Consider the following 22,705-nt stretch of genomic DNA (forward strand, 5'->3'; position numbering starts at 1 on the left):
TCAGTCCCACCCAAAATCCTGCCCGGTCATTTGGTAGAACTTCATGTTGAAGGGTCTGTAGAACTGCTGCAGGCGCTGGATCACTTGCTGGCTGATTCTGGGGTGAGGCCGCCCTTTGGACTTCCCCAGGCACCGAGGGCGGCTGCTCCCCTCGGGCTTCTTCAAGCAAGGGAACCCCTTGGTTTCGTTGAAGTAGAAGTGCTTGTCTGTCACCACCCGCTTGAGGCCCAGGAAGTCCTGGACACGGCCCATCTCCCCGGCCGGGTCGCTCACCAGTCTCTCCCCGCTGACAAAGAGAAACCTGGACAGGGGGAAGTACTGGAGCCAGTTGTCCAGGTGCTTGGCATAAATCCCGATCCTGACGGCGCTCCAGGCCGTGTCAATCAGGCCTGTGCTCAAGTTCTTGAAGGTCAAGGCCTGGAAGCTGGGGATGGCGGGGTTCTTGGAGAGCGTCTGCGCGTAGTCTGAGATGGCCCGCGTCACTGGGTTGCGCACCACCACGATCAGCTTGGTGTCCCTGGACATATTGTAAATGCGCCTCGGGGCTTCCTTCGTCACAAAGTAACTCGGCGTTTTCTCCATGGTGATCTGTCCCTCTAAAGTTCTTGGCATCAGGTTTCTGTGAAGGTAAGAGGGTATCAGTAAGAAAGCATCCTGTTTTGATTCTTCCACAGCCATGGGAGCCACCAGCTCTGCCTACCTCTCTGGGAAGTGGACCCAATTCAGGACAAAGTCTGGATTCTAATGAGCAGGTTCCCTGCCATCAATCAATCAATCAATCAATCAATCAATCAATCAGGATTTCCCCCATTTTGGAACTGAGGGGGGTCTAACATGCCACAGAGGCCGCATGTGGTGTTCATGGGCAGCATTCAGCTAGTCTCGGCGCCCCCCCCCCCCCCCCCAATGAATGAGACCAGTGTGGTGGGCCCTGCTCCGACTCTCCTCTGCAGAAGAAAAGGGATCAGCCACTGGGAGCAGGAAATCGATCGCATGGGCCTGGCTGTCTGGCCGGTGGGCAGCCTGAGAGCAAGGCAGCCATGGCGGCTCCCTTTGTGCCGCTCCCCTTGCCTGGCAGGGGCAGAGGCTGGCGAACTGCACACCGGTGGCTGTGGTGCAGTGGAGAAACATCTTCAGGGGGCTTTCGCAGGGCCCCCGCTGGTGCGAGGGCCCACACTCATGCCCAGCCCTGCCAGTTGTTGGTGCCGGGCCAGTTCACACAGATCTCCCACGTCTTATCAAGGCATTAAGGATGAGTACATTGAAGACTGGCTAGAAGGGTTTACATATTGACAGTGGAAAAGTGAAATTTACACACATTTTACAATGGCATTTAAGTTTCTAAATACGGTGACTGTTTCCTTTTAATCAAATACAAGTAGAAGGTTAGATACTGCGACCTCATAAAAATAAGGAGATGGCCTGGAGCTAATCAAAAGACTCCCGGGCCCACACCGAACCTCACTTTTCGGAAGCACTCAGCTGGCAAGGCATTCACCCAGAATCCTCAGGTTGCATGGCTTGCCGCCATCTCTCCCTACAAGTCCTCATCAGGAACCCAGCTTGCAAAACCAGACGGGCTTCCCCTTCCCACAAAGCCCAACTCGGGCTCTGCTGCGGGTTCACGAATGTGGCAGCTCTTCCTCAGATGCACAAGGGTATTAACTTTCCATATTGCTAAGAGGGAGCAGGGACAAGCCTGGTGTGTGTTTGTGGGTGGCTTCGCATCTCGGGTGCCTTTGGAAAAACCAAACAAAACTCTCATTCATCTCTGAAAGGCAAGACGCCCTGCTGGTGTTCTCAACAAACTTGGAAACAAGCTGCCTGGATCTCCGCCACATCCTTGAAGCTAATAATGCTCAAGGGAGCTTCAGAGATAGCACTTCACACATACAGAGCGAACATACAATCCCAACTGGAGCGGAACTGGAACTGGAGAGGAAGCCATATGATGTCCCAGTTGAAGGCTAGAAAATCAGGCCACCCTTCCACTGGGCAACTGGTGAAGAGGGGCAGCTCCTGGTGACTGGCAGTGGTTTTCAGCCAGCACAGATGCCAAGGTCAGGAGAGGCCTCTCCCTGTCCTGGAGCGGTGCCTCCGAGCACCAGTTCATTCTCCTACCGCTCCATGCCGGTCCCAGTGGAAATCATTGCCACGATGACCGCTCCTTTGCGGTCGAGTGCACCAAAAGGACACGGCAGAACAAGCAGTGCCCCAAAGAGGGCATTTCCCTGTCTGTGGGCCGGTGCAGCTGAATAACTGGGGCCCATGCAAAGCAAGAGCCTGGGCATTACCCGAAGTATACAGAAGAGGGAAGCGTCCTCGATTTACTGGAGTGCTTGAGACAGGCCAGCCACCTTCATCGGGAAAGCCTTTCCTTGAGTGCTTGTGCATGAGCAATTGTGAGACATGAGCAAGAGCAAGGAAAAGCGAAGCGAAGCGGAGGATCCGATTCCTAGCTCACCGCATGTTGGCTGCAGAAGAAGGGCCTGAGGGGTGTGCGGGCCACCAGCCGACTGACTCTGCTGCAGGGTGTGGCGATCACTCGACTGCTTACGGAGAGAGGAAGCAGCTGCCCCCACAGCTACTCTGGCAACCCTGCTACGAACTCCAGCGATAACACAATGGGATCTAGTAATACGGTCCATGTTATAATGGATTGGCAGTGCCCCATTGCTCTTTGCGTGGGAAGAGAGGGCAGCCCCCATGCAACATCATGAATGGATAAAAATCTGGCATCAGAAATCGTATTATAGAAACATGGACTCCCCTCTGGAAATGCCACCACGAGTTGCTCCTTCCCATTTCCTGCCAGAGAAAGGACCTCTAAGGGCACAGTCTTATGCATGGTTAGGCAGAAAATGCTCCACAAGTCATTGCATTTCCCACCCAGCACTGGCTGACTGGCTGGGGAATGCTGGCAGATCTGCAGCTGTTTTCTGCCCATCCATGCATACGGCCACATCCCAAGTCTAACTTGTTAGGTTAGGCAGAGTTCGAAGGGAATTCCAAGGCACATGCTCCAAAGGCCTGCCGGAATAAAAGGATCTTTGCAGTACCAGGAGATGGGCCTGCCAGAGAGATCTTAACGCCAGGGCAAGCTCATATGGGAGAAAGCAGGCAGAAGACAGTTCCCTGCTTGAAGGCCTGTTCTGTTCCAGTCTGGCTTGAAGAAAAGAGCCACAAAAAGGGGAAGAGGTAAAAAAATAGCACCTGAACAGAAGGGCTGGATAGCGGGTGTCCAGGGCACCTGGCCATTGTATTCCCTAGTGAAATACTGTATTCCTATTTCTCTATAAAGCATAGTTATATTATTATTATTATTATTATTATTATTATTATTATTATTATTATTACTATTACTACTATTATTATTATTATTATTATTATTACTATTACTATTACTACTATTATTATTATTATTATTATTACATTTCTATGCTACCCCTTGCCGAAGCCTCGGGGCAGCTTACAACACAATAAAATACAATTTGCATCTATAGATACAGATCTGTATATGAAAATGTGATGTGCCATTTTATCCCCCTCCCTTTTGGTGATAGAGTTCCTAATTTTTGCCCATGGCCACTATTGCGACAACCAAACCGAGAGTGAACTCTTCCTGCGGGATTTCACTGGTCTGGCTGGACCTCTTTTCATTTCCTTTGAAATTTCTCCCTGGCCTACATAGGAACTTGAAGGTCTGCCTCATAATTTGCTGTTAATTCAGATTACACATTTCTGGCCCCTTCTAGGCCTAAGCTTGACATTCTCTGAGACTTTCTCCAGCTTATCAACAGCCTTCTTGCGACATGGTGCCCGAAGGACTGCAGGACTCTGGGCGAGGTTCTGCTGCCGTGGCTTTTGTATCCTGCCTCTTCCCCATCCCACAGGTGGTCTCTGGCCCACCAAAACCTCTGTCCCTTCCACTCTCTCAGTAGCGGCATTGCTTCATTGGGTCAGAGCCAAGAAGTGGAAATCGAGCTAAGCTACTGCCCAGGGGGCTTCTGCTAATCGCTACTTTCTCTGGGAAGCAATATGGGACAATTCTAATGACTTGTAAAAAGGCAGCAGTTTGATCTGGAGCCAATCTGTCTCATTATGTTGGCTGGTGCAATACACAGACCTCTTTGATGTTCCACAGCATGGGAGGTGCGTGCGGCCACCCCCAGCGGACCGCAGCATCGCGCTGCATTCTGGCCAAGCACTGATGCCCTTTCTCAGCCAATACACTGCAATCTTTAAATATTCCCCATTTGCATAACAAATTGCATGTTGTACTTGAAGGATCAACCCCAGTTCTAGCTGGACCAGCCTCTCAACTCCATCCAAAAGCAACCAGAAAGAAATTCACAAAGCAGACACAAACATTAGTGGCATCCCCTGCTCACTTCATTTGCCATCTTTGGAAACGTCTGTCTGTGATGTGTGACGCTACCCTTGGAAGTTCTTCCCTGCATGCACGTCTCAAAAAGAAGGGCTGCCAGTGCGGCCATGGGCGCCCAGGCCTTGGTCATGCCCAGTCCGGATCACTCCTATGCACCCTGCATGTTTTTGAAAATGCTCAGAGATCTTTACTGGCATGAAGTACAGTGGCTAGAATGATCTCCGGAGCTTCCACTTTGGAACTTATTTGGCTGGTTTTGTTCCATCTGCTTCTAGGCACAATTCAAGGTGCTGGTTCTTACCAACAAAGCTTTAGTGGTTTGGGACCAGGATTGGCTGCCTCCTCTGTATAAACCTTTCCACCCATCAGGTTCAACATTGGATCCAGTGCTTTCAGAAGTGTGGCTGGTTGAAAATAAGGCAGGTCCTTCTTAGGCGTGGCACCAAGGTTGTGGAATGTCCTTTCATCCATGAGCAATCTCATGGTCTTCTTTGTTTGTTGAACTTTTTATTTGTTTGAACTTTTACATTTTGGCCTCTCCTTTTAACTAGCCTTTAACAGTTTTATTCAGTTCTTGGTTTTATTGTATTAAAATTGTTTTCATTATCAGTCATTTTGGGGACCATCTTAGATCTAAAAGCTGCATAGAAATGGCTTTATGAAGAAATCATATAAGTATTTTGGGGCAGGAAATGAAACTTGAACTATCACAGAAAGGTCATTGCTCCATGGCAAAAAACTCACTTGCTTTTGCTTCACTCCAGGCGGGGCTGGGAAAAATCTCTGCCTGACAGGCATGGGTTTCCATTTCAGTCCCCCTCCATTTCTCTCTTTCTCTCTTAAATGCATTTTGGCCCCTGCGATCCCCCTCCTCAGTCTGGCCCCCTCCAGGTGGGACAGTCTGCATCACCCGGGCTCTCACCCGCTGGTCACGTTGGCTGGGCCTGGCGGAGGGGACGGCTGAGGCATATGTAGGGGACTGGGTGGGGAGCAGGTGGGGGCTGCACACATTTCCCTAACCCTTACAAGCAAGAAATGATACAGGGCAGTGGCTGTGGCAGTCAGAGCCCTGCCCTCCTTCTGCAAAATGTGAGAAACACAAAGAAACATAGAAACAGACCAAGTCAGAAGGGGTCTCTCAGGCCATCCAGTCTGACCCCTGGTTCCAGCTCTGCTTATGACATGCTTACCATCTGCATGTCCAGTCTATCCTTGAACACCCGCACCAATGGGGCCTCAACGACCTCTCGTGGAAGCCCATTCCACAACCTCGGGGTCCCAACTGTCAGGAAGTGCTTCCTGGCATCCAAAGGGAACCTTGGCTCCCTGAGCTTTGCTCCACTGGAACACGTCCTGCTTCCTCTGGAGGGGAAAACAGGTCTCTACCCACCTCCGTGTCACCAACAGATCCCCTCAGTGTCTCCTCTTCTGCAGGCTGAAAAGATCCAACTCCCTCATTCTTGCCTCATATGGCTTTTCCTGCATCCTTGTGGCCCTACACTGCATCAATTCTAACCTGGCTATATCCTTCCTGTAACAAGGGGTCCAAAACTGAGCACAATACTCCAGTTGCAGGCACACCAGAGTCGGATAGAGTGGCAGTTATCCTTCTCTCGATCTGGAAGCCATGCTTCTGGCTGTGCAACCAAGGGTGGCATTCGCGGTTCCAATTTAAGTGCATTTGCAGGTCGCCCCGGTCAGCCCGACTGCCATTATTTTAATCCCAGCGTGGGCGTGGGGGAGCTGTTTGTGGGCTTATCGCCAAATCATTCGGCCCACCTGGGGTCTTGTGCACCTCGGCTTCAGGTGGGATGGGAGAAGTGCTGTTTGTTGCTCCATCTGAGGCAGCCCAAGCGCCCGGGCGAGTCCTGGGCGCGCAGCCACAGGCACCACTGTGCACTTTTGCTGGAGCTGGCTGGGCGGATCAGGATGTGCAAATTGCAACACGGCTGCTCCGACAAGTTAAGGCCATTGCGTGCGGGGAGGGGGAGAAAGAGGGGAGGCTGCCATTGCACAGGGCTACCTGCTCATGCCCCCCAGGATTTCGCTGGGCAAAGGACAGACAGGCCGATCTTTTTAAGCACGGGGAAACCGCCCAGCAGCCAAGGACATAACGGAGTTCCCTTGCATAAATGTTTGCGAATGGTCAGGCGCACCAGGAGGACGTGCACGCATGAGGACCTCTCCGGCTCACAGCTGAGCAAGCTACTGGTGCAGTCCACTGGAGCAACCTCTCTTCTTACGGCAGGAACGGAGGAACGCGAGGTCCTCCGGAGGTTTTGCCGCGCAGCTTCCGCCCTCCTGCACCGCCGGCCACGCTGGCCAGGGCCTTGCCGGTGGGAGGCCAGGAGGGCCGCTGTGGCGCAGGCTGTCCTTCAGGCGGCCTTGCTGCGGCTGGCAGAGGGTACGATGCCCTCCATGCTGCATTACACAGCGCTACTGTGTGCCGATGTGCTGAAGAATTTATATCCTTTCCAATGTTTTCCTGGGCTTGTCACTGGGTTTAACATTTCTTTTTTCTTTTTCTTTCTTTCTTTCTTTCTTTCTTTCTTTCTTTCTTTCTTTCTTTTTACTACAGAAGAATGATTCTTTCCATGTGTTCCTACCCTGTGCATGCGCTCCCCTTCTCTCTAGTTCAGCAATCACAACCTAAATAAATCATTTCCTTTAATGTGCAATAAAATGTTAATTATCAAATGGGAAAAAACAGTTGCAAGACTGGAAAGGGCTGCATTAAACTGGACCACGAAAGCCCTCCAGCCCATCTAGAAAACACACAACAGCATTCATTCAGTTCGATAGTGTAGGAATGTAAAATTCTGATCTTTTTCCAATAATAATAAAGCATGCCACTTTAGATTTATTTTCGATGCCATACTTTTCTTGCTTCAAACTAATTTTAGAGGGAAACACATAAGATACAGGAACAAGCAGAAGTTTTGCTGGGAAGATCTCTCTGCACATGGACCAACTTGTTCCAACACAGTTCGCATGACTGAGATGAGGGTTTATGATAATGTGGGCCCATTAAAATCCAATTAAGAATTCCCCGTGCCAGGTGAAAGCTGCACTGCACATAAAACTTAACACCCTCCTGGCAAAATGCATCCCTCTAGCAAAGGAGGTTGCCTGCTGGAGACCAACCAGTTTGCCAGAGCAGGGACCACTGAGTCCGGCCTTGGCTTCCAGCAGAGCCAGCCTGGATGGCCAGAGCAGCTTCGGGATGGTGGGGACAGCGCCACCCACAAGCACTTGGTCCTTCTGCACCTCTTCCCATCAGTGGCTCCCAAACCACAGAGGTTCGGCCCCCTGAGCTGCAGGGTAGCATGAAAAGTAGGTGGGAGGCATCTACTTCAGGAGTTTTCCTCCCCAAAACTGTGTGTTTCTCCAGTTTCAAGTCTTTGCTTTCTTTGATTTAGAAACATAGAAACACAGCAAGTCAGAAGGGGCCTCCTGGGTCATGTAGTCTGACCCCCGACTCCAGCTGGCTCCCTCATGTAATCCACGTAAGCCAATCTTTCCTAGACCACCCTCATGATGGGGCCTCCACCACCTCCCTTGGAAGCCCATTCCACATCCTAGGGGTCCTAACTGCCAGGAAATCCTTCCTGACATCTAACCTGAAGCCTGGTTCCCTGAGCTTTGCTCCATTGGAACGCACCCTGCCCTCCACTGCAGGGAAGAACAGGCCATGGCCCTCCTCCACATGACATCCCCTTAAATACCTGTAAGTCACTAAAAGATCCCCTCAGAGTCTCCTCTTCTCCAGACTGAAAAGACCCCGTTCCCTCAGTCTCTCCTCACACGTCATCCCTCCCAATCTGGCAATTTGGTCTGAATGTCTCAGTCACATACTGAAAACTGGTGGCTGGTTCAGGCCATGGGTGTGCAACCACCAGGGAAAACCCTGCATCCTGGCTGGGGTTCCAAGCTGGGGTTCCAACAGGGTTCCCCAACCCCTGGCTGGGGTTCCAACAGTGGGTTGCTTGCATTCCCAATAAAAAAACAAACACACTTACAGGAAGACGCTACAGGAAAGCACGTTTTGAGTCAGCAGTAGCAGAACCTTCCTGATGTTCAGGGCCTGTCTTCGGAGGGAATGGGCTCCCCTACCCGGGGGGGCGGGTGGGGGGGTGGCATTTATGCAGAGGCTGGAGGGATACCTGCCAGGGATGCGAACTGCATCTTGCAGTGTGTAGCCTGTACTTAGCTGGGTGCTGGCCCACGTAGTAGCCTCCCGTGTCCCTCCCAGTTCCCAGGATTCAAGGAAATACCCATCTGAAATATGCGCTTCTGTTACACCATGATCACGAGAGGACAAGACGCCAAATCCTGGTACGAAATCACTATCTATAGCCTGCTCTGTGTGCTGATCCCTGGACTGATTCAGGGGGTGTGGGAGACATTTGCTCGGTTTGCATTTTATGCAAATTTACTAAACTCACAATACTTGAATCCGCACACAAAAAAGAATGCCATTAACAGCACTGCTTCCCCCAAAGCTTGTGCATAGCAAGACATGAACGCCCAAATATATGCAAAGATGTGCACCCCAAAATGTGCCTGCTACGCACACAAGAGCACATGGGGAAGACCCCCGCAGAGCGCATTTGTAACTCCAAAACACGTGCAAAGGCACATGCAGCCAGGAAGCCGCTGCGCCGCAGATGAGCCTCTTTTGCCGGCCGGCCAGTCCGGCCTGTTGTTCTGCTGTCCCATCTGCGCAGCCAGGAAGCTCCCAGCTGTGCCTTGACCCAGCGCTCCCCAACTGTGCCGGACCGCAGCTCCCAGCGCTTCCTGAGCTGCCAGCCAAGAGACCAAGCACTGCAGGGAGCACCAGCGTCCAGCACAGCAGGCTTGGGTGGCCAGCGCACCTGGTGCCAGGGCCTGCCTGGACGCCCCCGAGCACTGAGGACACCCTGCTTCTCACGGCCCACTCAGTGCTCGGCCCGCTGCAGAGCCTCCTCACAAGAGCCTTGCTTCCAACCCTGCTCGCACCGCACTTGCCAAGTCTTTCCACCTTTGCCACATTGTCATTCGTTCCATTTCTTCTCAGGAAATTACCACTGTTCATTATTGATAACCCCCCCCCCCCGAGCTTGGGCTGGGGGAGCGGAGAGCAGGGGAAGGCCAAATGGATACCCATTACACACCACTTCAAGCAAAAGCACTGGAAACTTTAATTAAATTTACAGTTAATTTGTATTGACCTTAAGATAATGTCTTCGGAATGCTAAGCATTGCCTGCAGGTAGGGAAGAGAACAGCCATGATGAAGAGTGAGGTCGGATTTGGAAGAGAGAGAAGGCCGGGAGGAGAGAGCACAGGGCGGGCTTTGCATCGTCTGGACTGGGGAAGGAAGACTCACATTAAATATTGAAGTTCTCGGCACTTGATGATCGACAGAAATGGCTTTTCATCCTACATAAAAAAGTACAGACAGCGACGCATGACTGCGTCTGGTGCAGAGCCTGCCATGTGCTTTGATGAGTGAACCCAGACCTGCTGTGCAAGCAATGCGCCTTCCCGCCAATCGATCCCTTCCACTCCCCCACATGCAACAGCCTTGCAGGCAGGCCTGCCCTCTCCGCTCCACGGAAGGGGAGGCGTGCCCGTGGGCGCCAGCTGGGGGAGGGAGGGCTCTGGCGTGCATGCCTGCTGGGGATGCTGGGCAGCTGCTCGGACGGTGTGGGTGCAACGCTGGCCTGGACGGTGCCGCGCCCCTCCAGCAGGGCTTTCTCAGGTTCTCACGCCTTCAGTCCTCGCAGGCAGTGGTGCAGCACGGCCATTTAGACGTGGGCCCTGATGGTCTGCATGGGGAGGGGCGTGGACAGCCTCGAGTGTTCCTGCAGTCGTGCAACTGACACTCCTCTTCTCCCCACCCCACCACCCCATGTTTCGAAACGCCTTCTATATAACCAGCGAAGGATCCTCAATATCCTGCTTGCCATTCTTTGTGAATGTGGGCAATTTCTCCTCAAACTGGAACCTGCTCTTCTCGCTCACCTGGAAGGCCGGTTTGGCCAAGCAGTCCTCCCCGGTGTCCTTCTGCTCTGCCAGCCTGGCACAGCCCAGAGGGCGGAGGAGCCGGGAGGGCGCATGGTCAGTGCTCTTACGAAACACTCGTGAACATAGTCCTGGAGAGGCCAGAGGTCCAGCTGTTATGAGGCAGGATTGATTTCACATCGGGCTCACTCATTACTGTGAGGATGCACACGCGCTGCTCTTGTAATGACAGCTAATGGCTCTCCAGGAGGATGCTCATTACGGAAGATAAACAGGGTTCCCGGCCCTCTCAAATACACCCACAGAGATCAAAAGACGCAATCTGCTGTGGGGCCTGTGCCACCTGTAAGGGGGAAGAACTGATCAATGGAGATTCCACACGAAGCCATGGCTGAAACTAATGCGCATGAAGTCGAAAGCAGAACCAAAATTGCCTGAATACATTTGCCAGGGTGGAGAAACTGACCTACCAACCGGCTGCTCTGTCTGTTGCTGATCACTGCCGAGGTTCATTGCTCGATTTCCCTCCTGTGCAGCTGGCCAGTTCACACGGCCAGCCTGGGCACTCTGTTGAAGTGGGGCGGGCTGGCTTGCTCTGCCAAAGGCCCCGTGACAGGCTGCTCCCAGAAGGCGGATTCAAGGGGATAGAACCTTTTTGTACGAAAATGCAAAGCAGGCTGGAAGGCGGGACGGGGAGGCAGGGGACCGGAGAGGAGGGCTGCCGGAGGGGACCCCAGAGCAGGCGAGGGAGTGGTGCACAGAGAGCCCCTGCGAATGCTGTGCCCCCCCAGATCTGCATATCAATCGCAACATACTGGCCTATTTGTGGGCAGGATTTTTATATAAAAGAACAAGAAAACCTTTGTGGAAGGAGGAAGTCGGGCTCTCCAGGCTGATTTAAGGAGAGCTCCAAGTTCTTTCCCACTACAGTTTTCTTGCGCAAGGCCGTCTCACGCCTCTTCCGTCCTGTGGGGGCAGCGCATTTGCCCAGTGCTCTGCCCAAGGATTGCATGGCAGGTAGAAACATAGAAACAGGCCATCTAGTCTGACCCCCGGCTCCAGCCGGCTCCGCTCACGACATGCCCACCATGTGGACGTCCAGCCTATCCTTGAACACCCGCACTGATGGGGCCTCAACCACCTCCCGGGGAAGCCCATTCCACACCCTCGGGGTAATAACTGTCAGGAAGTGCTTCCTGGCATCCAAAGGGAACCTTGGCTCCCTGAGCTTTGCTCCACTGGAACACGTCCTGCTTCCTCTGGAGGGGAGAACAGGTCTCTACCCATCTCCATGTGACATCCCCTCACATACCTGCATGTCGCCAACAGATCCCCTCTGAGTCTCCTCTTCTCCAGGCTGAAGAGACCCAGTTCCCTTGGTCTCGCCTCATACAGCATCCCCGGCAAACGGGCCACCAACCTTGTGGCCCTACGCTGCACTGACTCCAACCTGGCTATATCCTTCCTGTAATGAGGGGCCCAGAACTGAACACAACACTCCAGCTGTGGATGCACTAAAGTCATACAGAGTGGTAGTAATACCTCTCTGGATCTAGAAGCCACACTTCTGGCTATGCAACCAAGGGTGGCGTTCGCCCTCTTGACCACCGCATCACACTGCTGGCTCATGTTCAGCCTGCAGTCAACCAGTATCCCGAGGTCGCTTTCACAAGTGCTGCTCTCCAGCCACTTGTCCCCTAACCTGTACTTATGACACCCATTCCTATGCCCCAAGTGCAAGGCCTTGCACTTGTCCACATGGAACACCATCCTGTTGTCTCCTGCCCATTTCCATGGTCTGTCCAGGTGGTTCCCGGGCGGTCCGCTTGTGGTGGGGAGGTGGAATCGGGGGCAGCAGCCCCTCACTCCAGACGCCTGCTGCCCTATGGCCCTGCACCCTGCTACCGAGGGGCCTCAGTGCTGCTTGGCCTCAGGGCAGGGTTAGGAGCACCTGCCTTCTCCCTGGGGAGCTCGCACAGCTCCTGCTGCTTGTGGGGGCTCCTCTCCACAGGCCTGTAGCCAGCTGCTGCACAGAGGAGGCTCCCTCCATGCTCGGTGCAGAGGGAAAGTGCGTCCTTTGCGGAGCTCTTCCCGTGGGCTTGCGCTTCTCCCCCTTCTCTCTATGCCACTAGCCACCCGCCCGGCAGCCCTGCGGGATACCTGCCCTCTGACAGGTTTCATCTCTTCACGGGGCTGTAGAGGCCCTGGAGGGCCAGATGTTGGAACGGCCCCACAAGCATCCGCACGCGACGGATCAAGAGTGCCCAGCCTGCGCCCTTGCAAGAAGAGGACTGCTCTTTCTGTGGGCGGGCCCCCCCACCTGCCTCGCTGACAGGAAGGCCAGTGAGTGGGTGGGCTGCCTCTGGCTGTGCCGCCTGCTCCCCACCCCGGTGGGCTGCCCCAGAATGGCCGGCGGGGGGCGACCAGCAGCAACAGAGGCAAGGAGGCCCAGGCCGGGTCCTGCTGGCCGCCTAAAGGGAGCCGGATCTGCCCTGAGCATGTGCTCACACCTGCCGGCCAATTAATGGGATCAGCTGCTTGGAGGCAAGGGGGCCAGGGCTGGATTTGGCCCTTCCCCTCCCAGCACCATCTGCCATGACAGGGTGGGACCTGGGCCTCTGCCGCTGGGTGGCTCCGGGCCAAACGACGCAGTATACAAAGCGGGTGATGGCATCTCAGGGTCTGTTTTTGCGAAAAGGAGGGAGGGGCTTAGCACTAGCAGGAATGGGGGAGGGCATCTTCTCTGCTCGGCTCCCTGGACTCTGGGCCCAGAGTCTGCCTTGCTCCAAACAGGCACGCAGGCGCCTGAAAATCGGGGCGGGGGTGTGCCTGCTGTGCCAGCGGAGCCCTGCCTCTGCGCACGTGGCTCATGGGCTTTGCGTACTTGGTGAGAAGAACGGCACACTTTGCACACAGGACCCTGGCGTGTCCCCAGGTGCCTGCGGGATTGACCTTGGCTGGCCTCGCTTCCCCACCAGGGCAGAGGGCAAGGAGGAAGTCCAGTGCTAGCGAGCAGCACGTTCATGTACCGTCTTTTGCCCAGCGCTGAATGTGCTATGCATCTACCGCAGCCCCAGCACTGCGCCCAGCAGGCCTCTCCCACTGTTCACGGAATCATGGGAGAGTCGAGCTGGAAGGGGCCAGGAAGGCCGGCGGGTCCAGTCCCTGCTGCCGCAGGACACCAAGCCACACCATCCCGCTCAGAGGGCTGTCCAGCCGCTTTCCGAATGTCTCCAGTGTGGGAGCACCACCACCTCTCCAGGCAGCCAGTCCCACTGCCGTATAGGGTCCGGGTTGTTCGTGGCAGCAGGCATAGGGCAGCCACTGCGCGGTTTTGCACATCTGCTCCAGAGCTTCCAGAAGGCAAAGCAGAGAGAGGGAGGGGGGGGGGGTTTGCAGGGCTTGATGCAGCCTTGCAGCTCTCTCTCCTAGGCCAAGGGGCCAAACTGGCTGGCTGGTAGTTTCTTGGCCTTGTGCGGTACCTGCCACCCCTGCTGCCCCACTTCAAAAAGTCTGCGGTGCCTTTCCTTGGTCACTGCAGTAAGAGCTCGTATGCTAAATTAGGCTGGTGTTGGGTGTCGCATCTTTTATCCCACCCCTCGTGCCTTCGACCCTCCCGCCCCCGCACTGGGAGGAAAGAGGTTATTCGCTTCCGTTGCAAGTCCTGCACCACATGGGCACCAGGATGGAGCCTGCCACACCGAGCAGCAGAATTGTCCTCCAGAGCTGCTGGGTCGCCCTCTAAGGAACCAGCACCCCGTGCAGACCCCCTCTGCATGCCCTTGCCCTGGAGCCCAGCCCTGAGCGAGTTGATGGTTTGGGTAACAGGCGAGTTCACCTGCTAGGTGACCTGCAGGTGGCTCGGCCTGCGTGTGAGCAGCCACGCAGTGCCAGACACTTGCAACTTTGCCAAATCCCAGCGAGAGGAAATCCTCCTTCTAACTGCGTCTCTTTCTCGCCGCCACCCTCCACCCCGGGCCCAAGCAGCTCAGGCGGTCCCTTCTGAGCTTTCCACAAAGGCACCTCCAGAACAAGGCCCCGTGGGCATCCCGCACAGGTGCCCTTGTGAGGTTGGTCTGTTATTCCTCCAGCACCTGAAACACACAAATGAGGCCAGTGGGTTTCCAGTCCAGCTCAGCCCATGTGCTAATTGGCTTTAAGGGACCGAATCCGTACATACTAATGGAGGCCAAAACGAGGTTATGATAACCCCCGGCCTGGCAGCCTCCTGCTCTCCTGGCTCCACCATCTCCCGATTTTGAGGCGTGACAATTAATGACAAGGAGAATCATTTATTAATGCCCCTCGCCCTCCCTCCGCCGCCCTGGCAGTCTGCCCTTTGCACCTAATTAGCGTTTGTTACAAGGGGGAAAAACACCCTGGAGCCAGGAGAGGACTCGCGCTTCTTCCACTGCGCTGCAGCCTCCGTGTCCTTCCTTCCCGCAGGCAGGAAGGCAGGGCAGGTGGGGCAGCCCGGAAATGCAGCGACGCTCTGGGGAGAGCAGCAGGGCTGCATTTCTGAGCATAAGCCAAGGGGCACGGGGGGGGGGGGGCATGTTCCACGATCCCACTGGTGGGTGAGGGCTGGGAGAAGCGGGCATAGCTGTCACTGCTGGGAAGTATCGGGGCCCACTCCACTGCCTCCGCCCCCCATTCTGTTTTCTGTGCAGCTACACTTGTCCCCAAATGGGAGGAGCTGGAAAAGTCAATCCTGGGGCACTGTAGGGAGCACAGCAGGATGCCGTGGGAGCACAGAAGTGGCCCCACCCCTTACCCAGAATGCTTCACTGCATTGCATTTTGGGAGAATGGGGGTGGTGGCTGCCATGGCTGCCTTTCTCTTCTCAGCACCACTGACACCAGACCCAGAGCGGGAGGCCGAGGGCCAGCAGCGAAAGGAGCAGTGGCTCCAGGGGGCCTTGGCAGAGGGGCCCTGCTGGGGTGTGGGGCCCATCTTTCAAACAGGCCCCACAGAAATGCCGAAAAGCACAACATGCAAAAGGCCAAAGGCCTGCAAACTGCTAGAGGTCAAAGCACAGCCAGTGGAGGGACTGGGTGCTTCCTGGGATCCGGGATGGAAAAGATAAGCCCATTACCTGGTTAGATCAGCTTTTGTTCAAGTGTCATAATGGAAAAGCTATTCCGTGGTGCCTCCCTCTGTGCCTTTTGATGGTTCTTCACAGAGGGCAGCTTGAGCAGGCATCCCCCATGCAGCGGACGGCTTTCCTGGCTGGTGGCGGCCACCTATGGGAGCTGCAATACACCTCATGCCTTGAGGCTAGAAAGAGGCACCTGGGCAGAAGGGCTGCAGTGCCTGATATTGCAAAAGGCAACCCACCCAGACATCTCCGGGGCTCTCTCCTGACAAGCCATCTAACCTTGAAGAGATACTGCAGAACGCCGGCCACTTGGAGAAGCACCGTTATGTTTTGCCAGGTGGGTGCCCCAAATTTTTCCTGCAGGTCTTTCTGGTAGGGGCCCAAGTGGCTGAATGAAACATTTTGTTCAATGACTGAATATTCCCTTTCCTTGCAATTAAACAGCACCCACAATATGAACCAGGGGAGAAAATGGGAAAATACTGGGTTGCTGCTTCACCGAAGCAGCTGATGTGGTGCTAATGTGAGCAGGTTCTAGTGCAACAGCAGTCGGATAAGCTGCTGGGGGGCGGGGGGGGGGTTCCCTGAAAAATTGTGCATGACACTTTATACTACTGGTGTTGAACTCCAGGTCACTTCTGCTCACATTATATCAATTAAGCGCAGCAGCTTTGGACACTGCCCACTTCACACCTGGTCTTTTCAGAAAGGAGAGTTGCTCTGTGCAAAGGCTCAACCACAATCCACTTTGGCAGGTCTCACATTAAATCCCCCCTGGAAGTTCTGTTCATTGCAAAGTCATAGCAAATCTTTAATATTGGATTTCTTTCAACATCTCAACGTTTGGATTTTTCTTTTGCCTCCACCTGGAGTGGCAAGCTTCACCTCAATTTCATTGGTCAGAAATAAAGACGATCCATCCCAATTTGAGCTTTCAAGTAAGGTACTTTCCAGAGGGAGGGGAAAAGAGAAATTGATACCTCTGGGTGGAGAAATCCATGCTGAATTGGAAATGCCAAGAATTATGAGTCTCTTCCAAGAGAGAAACCGTATTTTTAAAAGGATATTTTGAGAGAAAAGCATGTTATTTCAAAAAGCAAATCCTGAGATAATTTTAAAATGCATACTTAGAAATGCACATTCTGAGGCAGGCATCGAAACGGAGCTGAAGACAGCCATGACATAATAGTGAGCTCCTGCAACACTGAACCAGCACAGAGAGAGACTGAGTGAGGTCCAGATTGAGCTACACTTAAGGGCAGAGCCATTGAAACACTTTGGACCCACAGTCATGATTTGCCAGAAAGAATCCCGTCTCTGTCCTGGAACCTTTGACCGAAACAGCGAGTGGCCTTTCAAAATGGGCCTCAGCAGAAAAGCTCCCGGAGCTTCTGCGTTCGCCCCCCATGCACATGTGTGCAGCAGAGGGGAAGGAGGCGGAAATGGCGCTGGGCATCGGCAGGCACTTGCCCGGCTGAACTGCTCCCTGCTCCTGCGCTCGTTGAGGAGAATGACATTAAAACGGCATGAACTGCAGAGAACACAAATCAATGAACTCTACAGAGCTCATAACCTGGAAGCAGCTAATCACAAATGTGAACACCCAGGTGGCCGGAACAAGGACCGCGGGCCGGAACGAAGCGGGGGGCTGCTTTCCTCTCCCAGCTACTTGCTTTAAAGATATCGGGGGATTTGGAGTGACAGCACAATCCAAATTCTGACTCCGAGCCAACATTATTTCCAGCTGGAGTTGCTTCAGAATTAAACGGCTTTCTTCAGCAAGCTGGTTATTAATTTTAGATAAAAGGAGGCTCAAGTTCCTGAATGTCAAGCGGAGGCGGGCAAACGCAGGACGGAAAATTAACAGGCACCACCTTAACTCCAGCACAAGTGCCAGAACGAAGCGCCATTCACAGGAGCCGGGTGCGAGGGCTGGCAGCAAGTGTAGGCATGATCCTGGGCAACGCGTGCAGCCGGTGCCATTTTCACCGGCCGCAGCCCCTAGGGAAAGCTTGCCCTGGGCAGGGTGTCTGTGCAAAGAACAGGCCGCGTGCTGCAGGAACCTGAGGGCGAGGGGAGCGGGCTGCCCCTGCATGCGCCACCCCAGACTCCCCCGCAGGGCTGGCTCCCGCTTGGAATGGCCCCTGCAAGGAGGCCGCCCGCTTCCGTGGGGGCCTGCAAGGGGAGGGCCGACTGGTGTGGGGCAGCTCAGGAGGGGTCAGTGCTGGCAGGCCTGGAGCTGCCAGCTTCATTTCCCAGGGCTGCCAGTGGCCCCAGGATGCTCCGCAGAGATAGAAACATAGAGCAAGGCGAGCCAGAAGGGGCCTTCCGGGCCATCTGGTCTGATGCCCAGCCACTCTTGGTTGGCCAGTCCTTTCAAGCTGCGTTGGGAAGGAAAGAGACAGCTATTGCTGGGCGCTTTCCAGGGTCAGGGTGGCACCAGCTTCTGCAGACACCCCCAGAAGTGCTGGCCCGCAACTTCCACAGCGTGCTGCTGGCACGCCCCACGCCTGGATGACAGCAGCCGGCAGGGGCTGGGGGGGCACCTTAGCTGCTGCCTTCCAGCGGTGCCGCACGATCTCCAAGCGTGGGCAGCATGCCCCTCGCCCGTCCCTTTGCACACATCCGTGTGCGAGGGAGTGGTGGCCTGCGGGGGCGACGAGCTGCGTGCTCCTTGCAGCTGAAGAGGCGCCTTCCCCCTTCCCAAATGGCACACGTCAGCCCGCGCGTTGGAGGCACGGCAGGGGCGGCGGGGCACGGGCACCCCCAGCTCGCCTCCCCCTCGGGAACCGGAGGGCTCTCCCTGGAGCCCCTTCGATTCGGCAGCCCGTGCTGGCACGGGTGGGCAGGCAGGCGGGCGGGCGGGGGTGGCCTGTGACAGGTGTCAGGCCTGTGACCCGGCCGCCAGGGCTGTGATCGCCGCGTGACCCTTTCCTTCGGGGGCCGTGCGCGGCAGCTGCAGACAGCTTGCAGATGAGGGGCAGTGGACTGGAGAAGGGCTACGGGGGGCCGCGTGTCAGCCTCCGCTGCACACAATCAAAGGGCCCGCCCTCCCCGAGCAGCCCCACCGGCCCGGCCCGGCCCGAAGGGGCAGGGCAGCGCGGCCTCACTGGGAACCCGTGTGCAGGAGGGAAGACTCCCGAGCTCCAGCTTTTACTCTAGAGGAGATGCTGTCCCCAACACCACCCTGTCTGGGTCTTTAAGCCCTCCCCCTCCACACCAGCTTCCATCTGGCACGAAAACAGAAAAGCGGCAGCTGCTAGACAGAGTTCATGCAACGCAGGTGCAGGTGGCAGATCCGGAGTGCAGAGGGGCAAGCATGTCCTAGGCTTCAATCTCCTCCCACCTGCGAGACGTCCCTGCATGCAGTAAACCAGCAAGTCAGAGGGTGGCTGCACTGACCCTTCCTTCCTTTTCTGCCAGCTTTCTACATCCAGGGCACTGGCTGCACATTGCATGACACCCTGTTCCATCCGGTCCTGTCCTGTCAGCGCCTCTTTTAAGATCCTGAACAGAGAATTTTGCATACATCAAATACCAATGCCAATAAATATTACCAGTGAATGCTGTTCTCGAAGCACATGGACTTGAATCTGGTCAAAATGGCACCCTCCACGCACAGCAGCAGCTGCACACATGGTTGGCTTTGTGAGGCATCCGTGTGTGGGGGGGGGGGGGGGGGGAGCTTCTAGGTCTCTTTTATTCTACAGTATTAGTTATGTGTTCCCAATATTTGGTTTTGACTAGTACATTTCAGAAATGATCCAAGTAGCTGAAGGCTGCAAACAGCCAACTAATTAACGATTAACTGTGGGCACAATTCTATGCATATTTGAACACAGGAAAACCCCAGGCTCAGAGTTGCAAGTGCTAATTTCTGCCCCTTAGTGGGGAGAAATCCCTTTGAACTTAATCGGTCTTACATCTGAGTAGACTTGTCTAGGACTGCAGCGCGTCCCACAGCTGTCGCATCTCTGCAGTCTGTTTCCGTCTCTGCCATCAGCTTCCCTCTGTTTGCAACATCCAGCTCCCTTTGGAAGGGAGAAGACATGAAGCTGCACATTAGATCTCTGGACACGGTGCAGTTCCGCTTCCTCAGCTTGGAATCCCTCCAGAAGTGTTGGACCACAGCTCTCATCCGCCCAAACCGGCACGGCAGCACACCTGGAAGGGAGCTGGCCCTGCCACAATGGGAAGGTGGCGGAGCACACGGGTGGTGAAGGGGCCTTCAGTCAGTGCAGAGCAGCAAAACCCTGAACAAGGAGCAGCCTTCTGTGATCTCCCGCCACTCACATAAAAAGTGAAACCTAGTTTTACGAAGTGCCAAATCCCAGGAGCCTTTGCATTTGCACAAATCCCAGGGGCAAGAACGGGAGGCCTGCAGCACCGGAGGGCTAGAGCCCAGCCTGCAGTTTCTAATCAACCCAATCAGTTTTGCTTTTTGGCAGCTCACACACTTTGGCCTGACTGCATTCCCACTGGGAGACAGAGGCCTCCCCAAGGGATTGTGCAATGCCAGTATTGTCAGGAGGGTAAACAGACCACACTTAACACACGGCAAGCTCCTGGCTGCCACCCGCTGAGGACAGTTTAGAGCAGGTAAGAGCCAGGGGTGCTTTCCACTCCATCCCCGGTGAGGGAGAGCGCTGCAGTCGCCACGGAGGTCATCCTTCTCTGAACGGCTCCACAGCAAACAAGCAGGGTGAAGCTGGCCTTGGGAGCCATTGTTAAGCTTCCCATTGAGCTTCTGGCCACCATGACCAGCGTCAGATGAAGGAAGGTGGCTTGGGTCCAATGGGGGTAATTAATTGAGCTGAAGGAATAGTTTGTAGCATGCAAATTTAGTCCTCAGCATGGATGACTTCGACTACCACCGAAAGCTCCCTTGTGCTGCGGCCATCCCTCATTTCCCAGCACCCGACTAATTAATTGAAACATTTAGGTTTGATGTAGTTTGTTGGGTATCCCGTTTGCCTGCTAGAAAGTTCTGAGGCTCTCCCAGCAATCGGGTCTGCACCTGCTTAATGCAGTTCAGTCTTCCTGAAGTGCTGACCGGCAGCACCTGAATGACACTCCATCCAGACAACACCAAGATGCTGTTAGTGGATGGCTCTTTGGACCAGATGGAGGGGGCTGAACCAGTTCTTGGTGGGGCTGCACCCCCTTGAAGGAGCAGGTTCTCCTGCAGCCATCTGTCAGGTAGCTTCATGCGCCTTCTACAACTCTTAGTGGGTGGGCCAGGTCCTATGACCCCAGTGCCTTGTAGGGTTTGGGGTCGCAGGACCTGAAGGATTGTTTCTCCTTACTGTGTCCATGGACTGAGGTGTCTCCTCCAAGGGAAGCTGTGGGACTTTCTTGGTGTGGCCCTCTCTCTGTCTAATAGTTAAACCACTTTGGGTACCAATGTTGCCCTCGGACCTTCCCCTTCTCTCAGGGATTGGGCAGCAGAAAAAATGGTTTATAATCAGGTCACAGAATTGCTACTATTGATTGCTGACATCATTTACATGTGTGTGTTGCCTGTTTATACATCTGCATGCAAACGTCTCTTATTATGTACAATATTGCATTTTTGAGGTTTTCAGTCTTCAAGAACCACTCAGAGCGCCTCGGCTATTGAGGGTTTCCAGAGATGTAATGAATGAAACGAAGAAAATTCCCAGCCGTTCAGCTCTCACAATCCAATATACCCAGAGGGCACCAGCTTGAGGAAGGCAGTTTGATATGCAGAGCACAGAAGACAGACACCTGGGCGGGATTCCACATGCTTGGATTTAAGAAAAGGAAGCTATAAAACCAGGGAAGCCTGGGTGGTCTGCATCGTTGCATGATTCCCACTGTTCTTCTAGAAAACGCATTCTTTGATTTGATTTCTATTGTACCTTTCAAGCTAGCTTTCTGAAAATAATGCCACACAGCGACCCAGTTAGCACACCGCACTAAGCCAGAATTTTAGCAACGTTCTTGGTTACAGCGAGCGAGCCAGTGTGCTCACGGGAGCCGGGAGGTGGCCCCCCCGCGGCTCCTCCTGCCAGTGGGAGAAGCCCTGCCACCCCTGGTTTGCAGGGTGGGGACCAAACGTGGCCCACCTGCAACTCCCCCAAGGGCTACACCCCACTCCCCTGGCCCAACTGCTGCACGATTAGTTGCGCGTTGATCTTTGTACAAGGTAAAAAACAGCATGCCGGCGTGCTTGGCGCTTCGGGCCGTCTTCGAGGGTACCGTTCCTACGTGGCCTCCAAGAGAACCTCGCACCGTTCCTACGTGGCCTCCAAGAGCTTCGGCTCTTCCGTCACACACGCAAGGTTCCCCACCCCTTGCTTAGCGCGATACCCACAGCAGGAGTTCCATCTTGCTTCTCCCTGACGTGTCAGATCTGAGCACAATGGATGGTTCCTGGTAAGCCAGATTCCTTCAAGAAGAGCAGCTCAGCATAGCGTCCAAACGCCGGCAATAATGCCGGAGTGGCGGTTCTTGCCTCCAGTACGTGGCGTCGCCTGGAAGGGCCCTGTGAGCACAGTGCCTCTTTGGCCTTTGCAGGGGGGCGGGGTGCATGGCAGCAGCACTCTGCACATTTCCAGGGATAATGTTCTTGCATTACATTTTAAGGAAAACACTGCTTTTCCCAGAAGGAAAAGGCACAGCACAGGTGCTACCCGTGATTCCATTTGGAATTGCTAGAATTTTTGAAAGTGTCCACTCTCTTAATCTGCCGGAGGCCCATGAACAGAGCTACTGCAGAAAAAAGGGAGGAAACAGTGCCCTCCCGCAGCTTCGACGTGGCGCTCGTGAAGGGACCGGCATCCTGTGTCAGCCTGCCCTTCAAGCCATTCAGCAGTCTTGTTCCACACAAAAGCCTTCTGCCACCCTGCCCCACAAGCCACTGCAGAAATGGGGGAGACTTCCCCCCCGGAAGCGAGTTGGACACCAGCTGCCTTTCATCAGCCTGCCCGGGAAGCATCAAGAGAGACGTCTGCCCGAGACCCTGAAGGGGAGATGCCCACAGCCTTGCCCAGCAGCAGGCACCTGGGTGCCAACAGGCTGGAAAGAACACTCAGAAAGCGGGTGGGGAGGGGCCCCGGCTTCCCCTGAGAGCCCTGGCATAGCAGAAGGGGCTGCCTCGCCTTAGCCAAACCATGGCTCCAACTAGCCCAGAAATGTGAACCCTGACTGGCAGTCACCACTCTGCAGGGTGTTTCCAACCTAGCCAGGCCT

General features: G+C 54.6%; 1 protein-coding gene across 1 annotated transcript in view; it reads right to left on the reverse strand.

Moving 5' to 3' along the window:
- The window catches only part of HS3ST6 (heparan sulfate-glucosamine 3-sulfotransferase 6), a 53,537-nt gene continuing 30,832 nt past the window's right edge, over positions 1-22,705 (reverse strand). Inside the window, exon 3 of the mRNA XM_044452537.1 lies at positions 1-619. Coding sequence (XP_044308472.1) covers positions 1-619 — 619 coding nt within the window. The remainder of the gene's footprint in view (positions 620-22,705) is intronic.

The sequence above is a fragment of the Varanus komodoensis genome, unplaced genomic scaffold (genome assembly GCF_004798865.1).
Source record: "Varanus komodoensis strain SLA01 unplaced genomic scaffold, ASM479886v1 scaffold73, whole genome shotgun sequence".
In the NCBI taxonomy this organism is placed as follows: domain Eukaryota; kingdom Metazoa; phylum Chordata; class Lepidosauria; order Squamata; family Varanidae; genus Varanus; species Varanus komodoensis.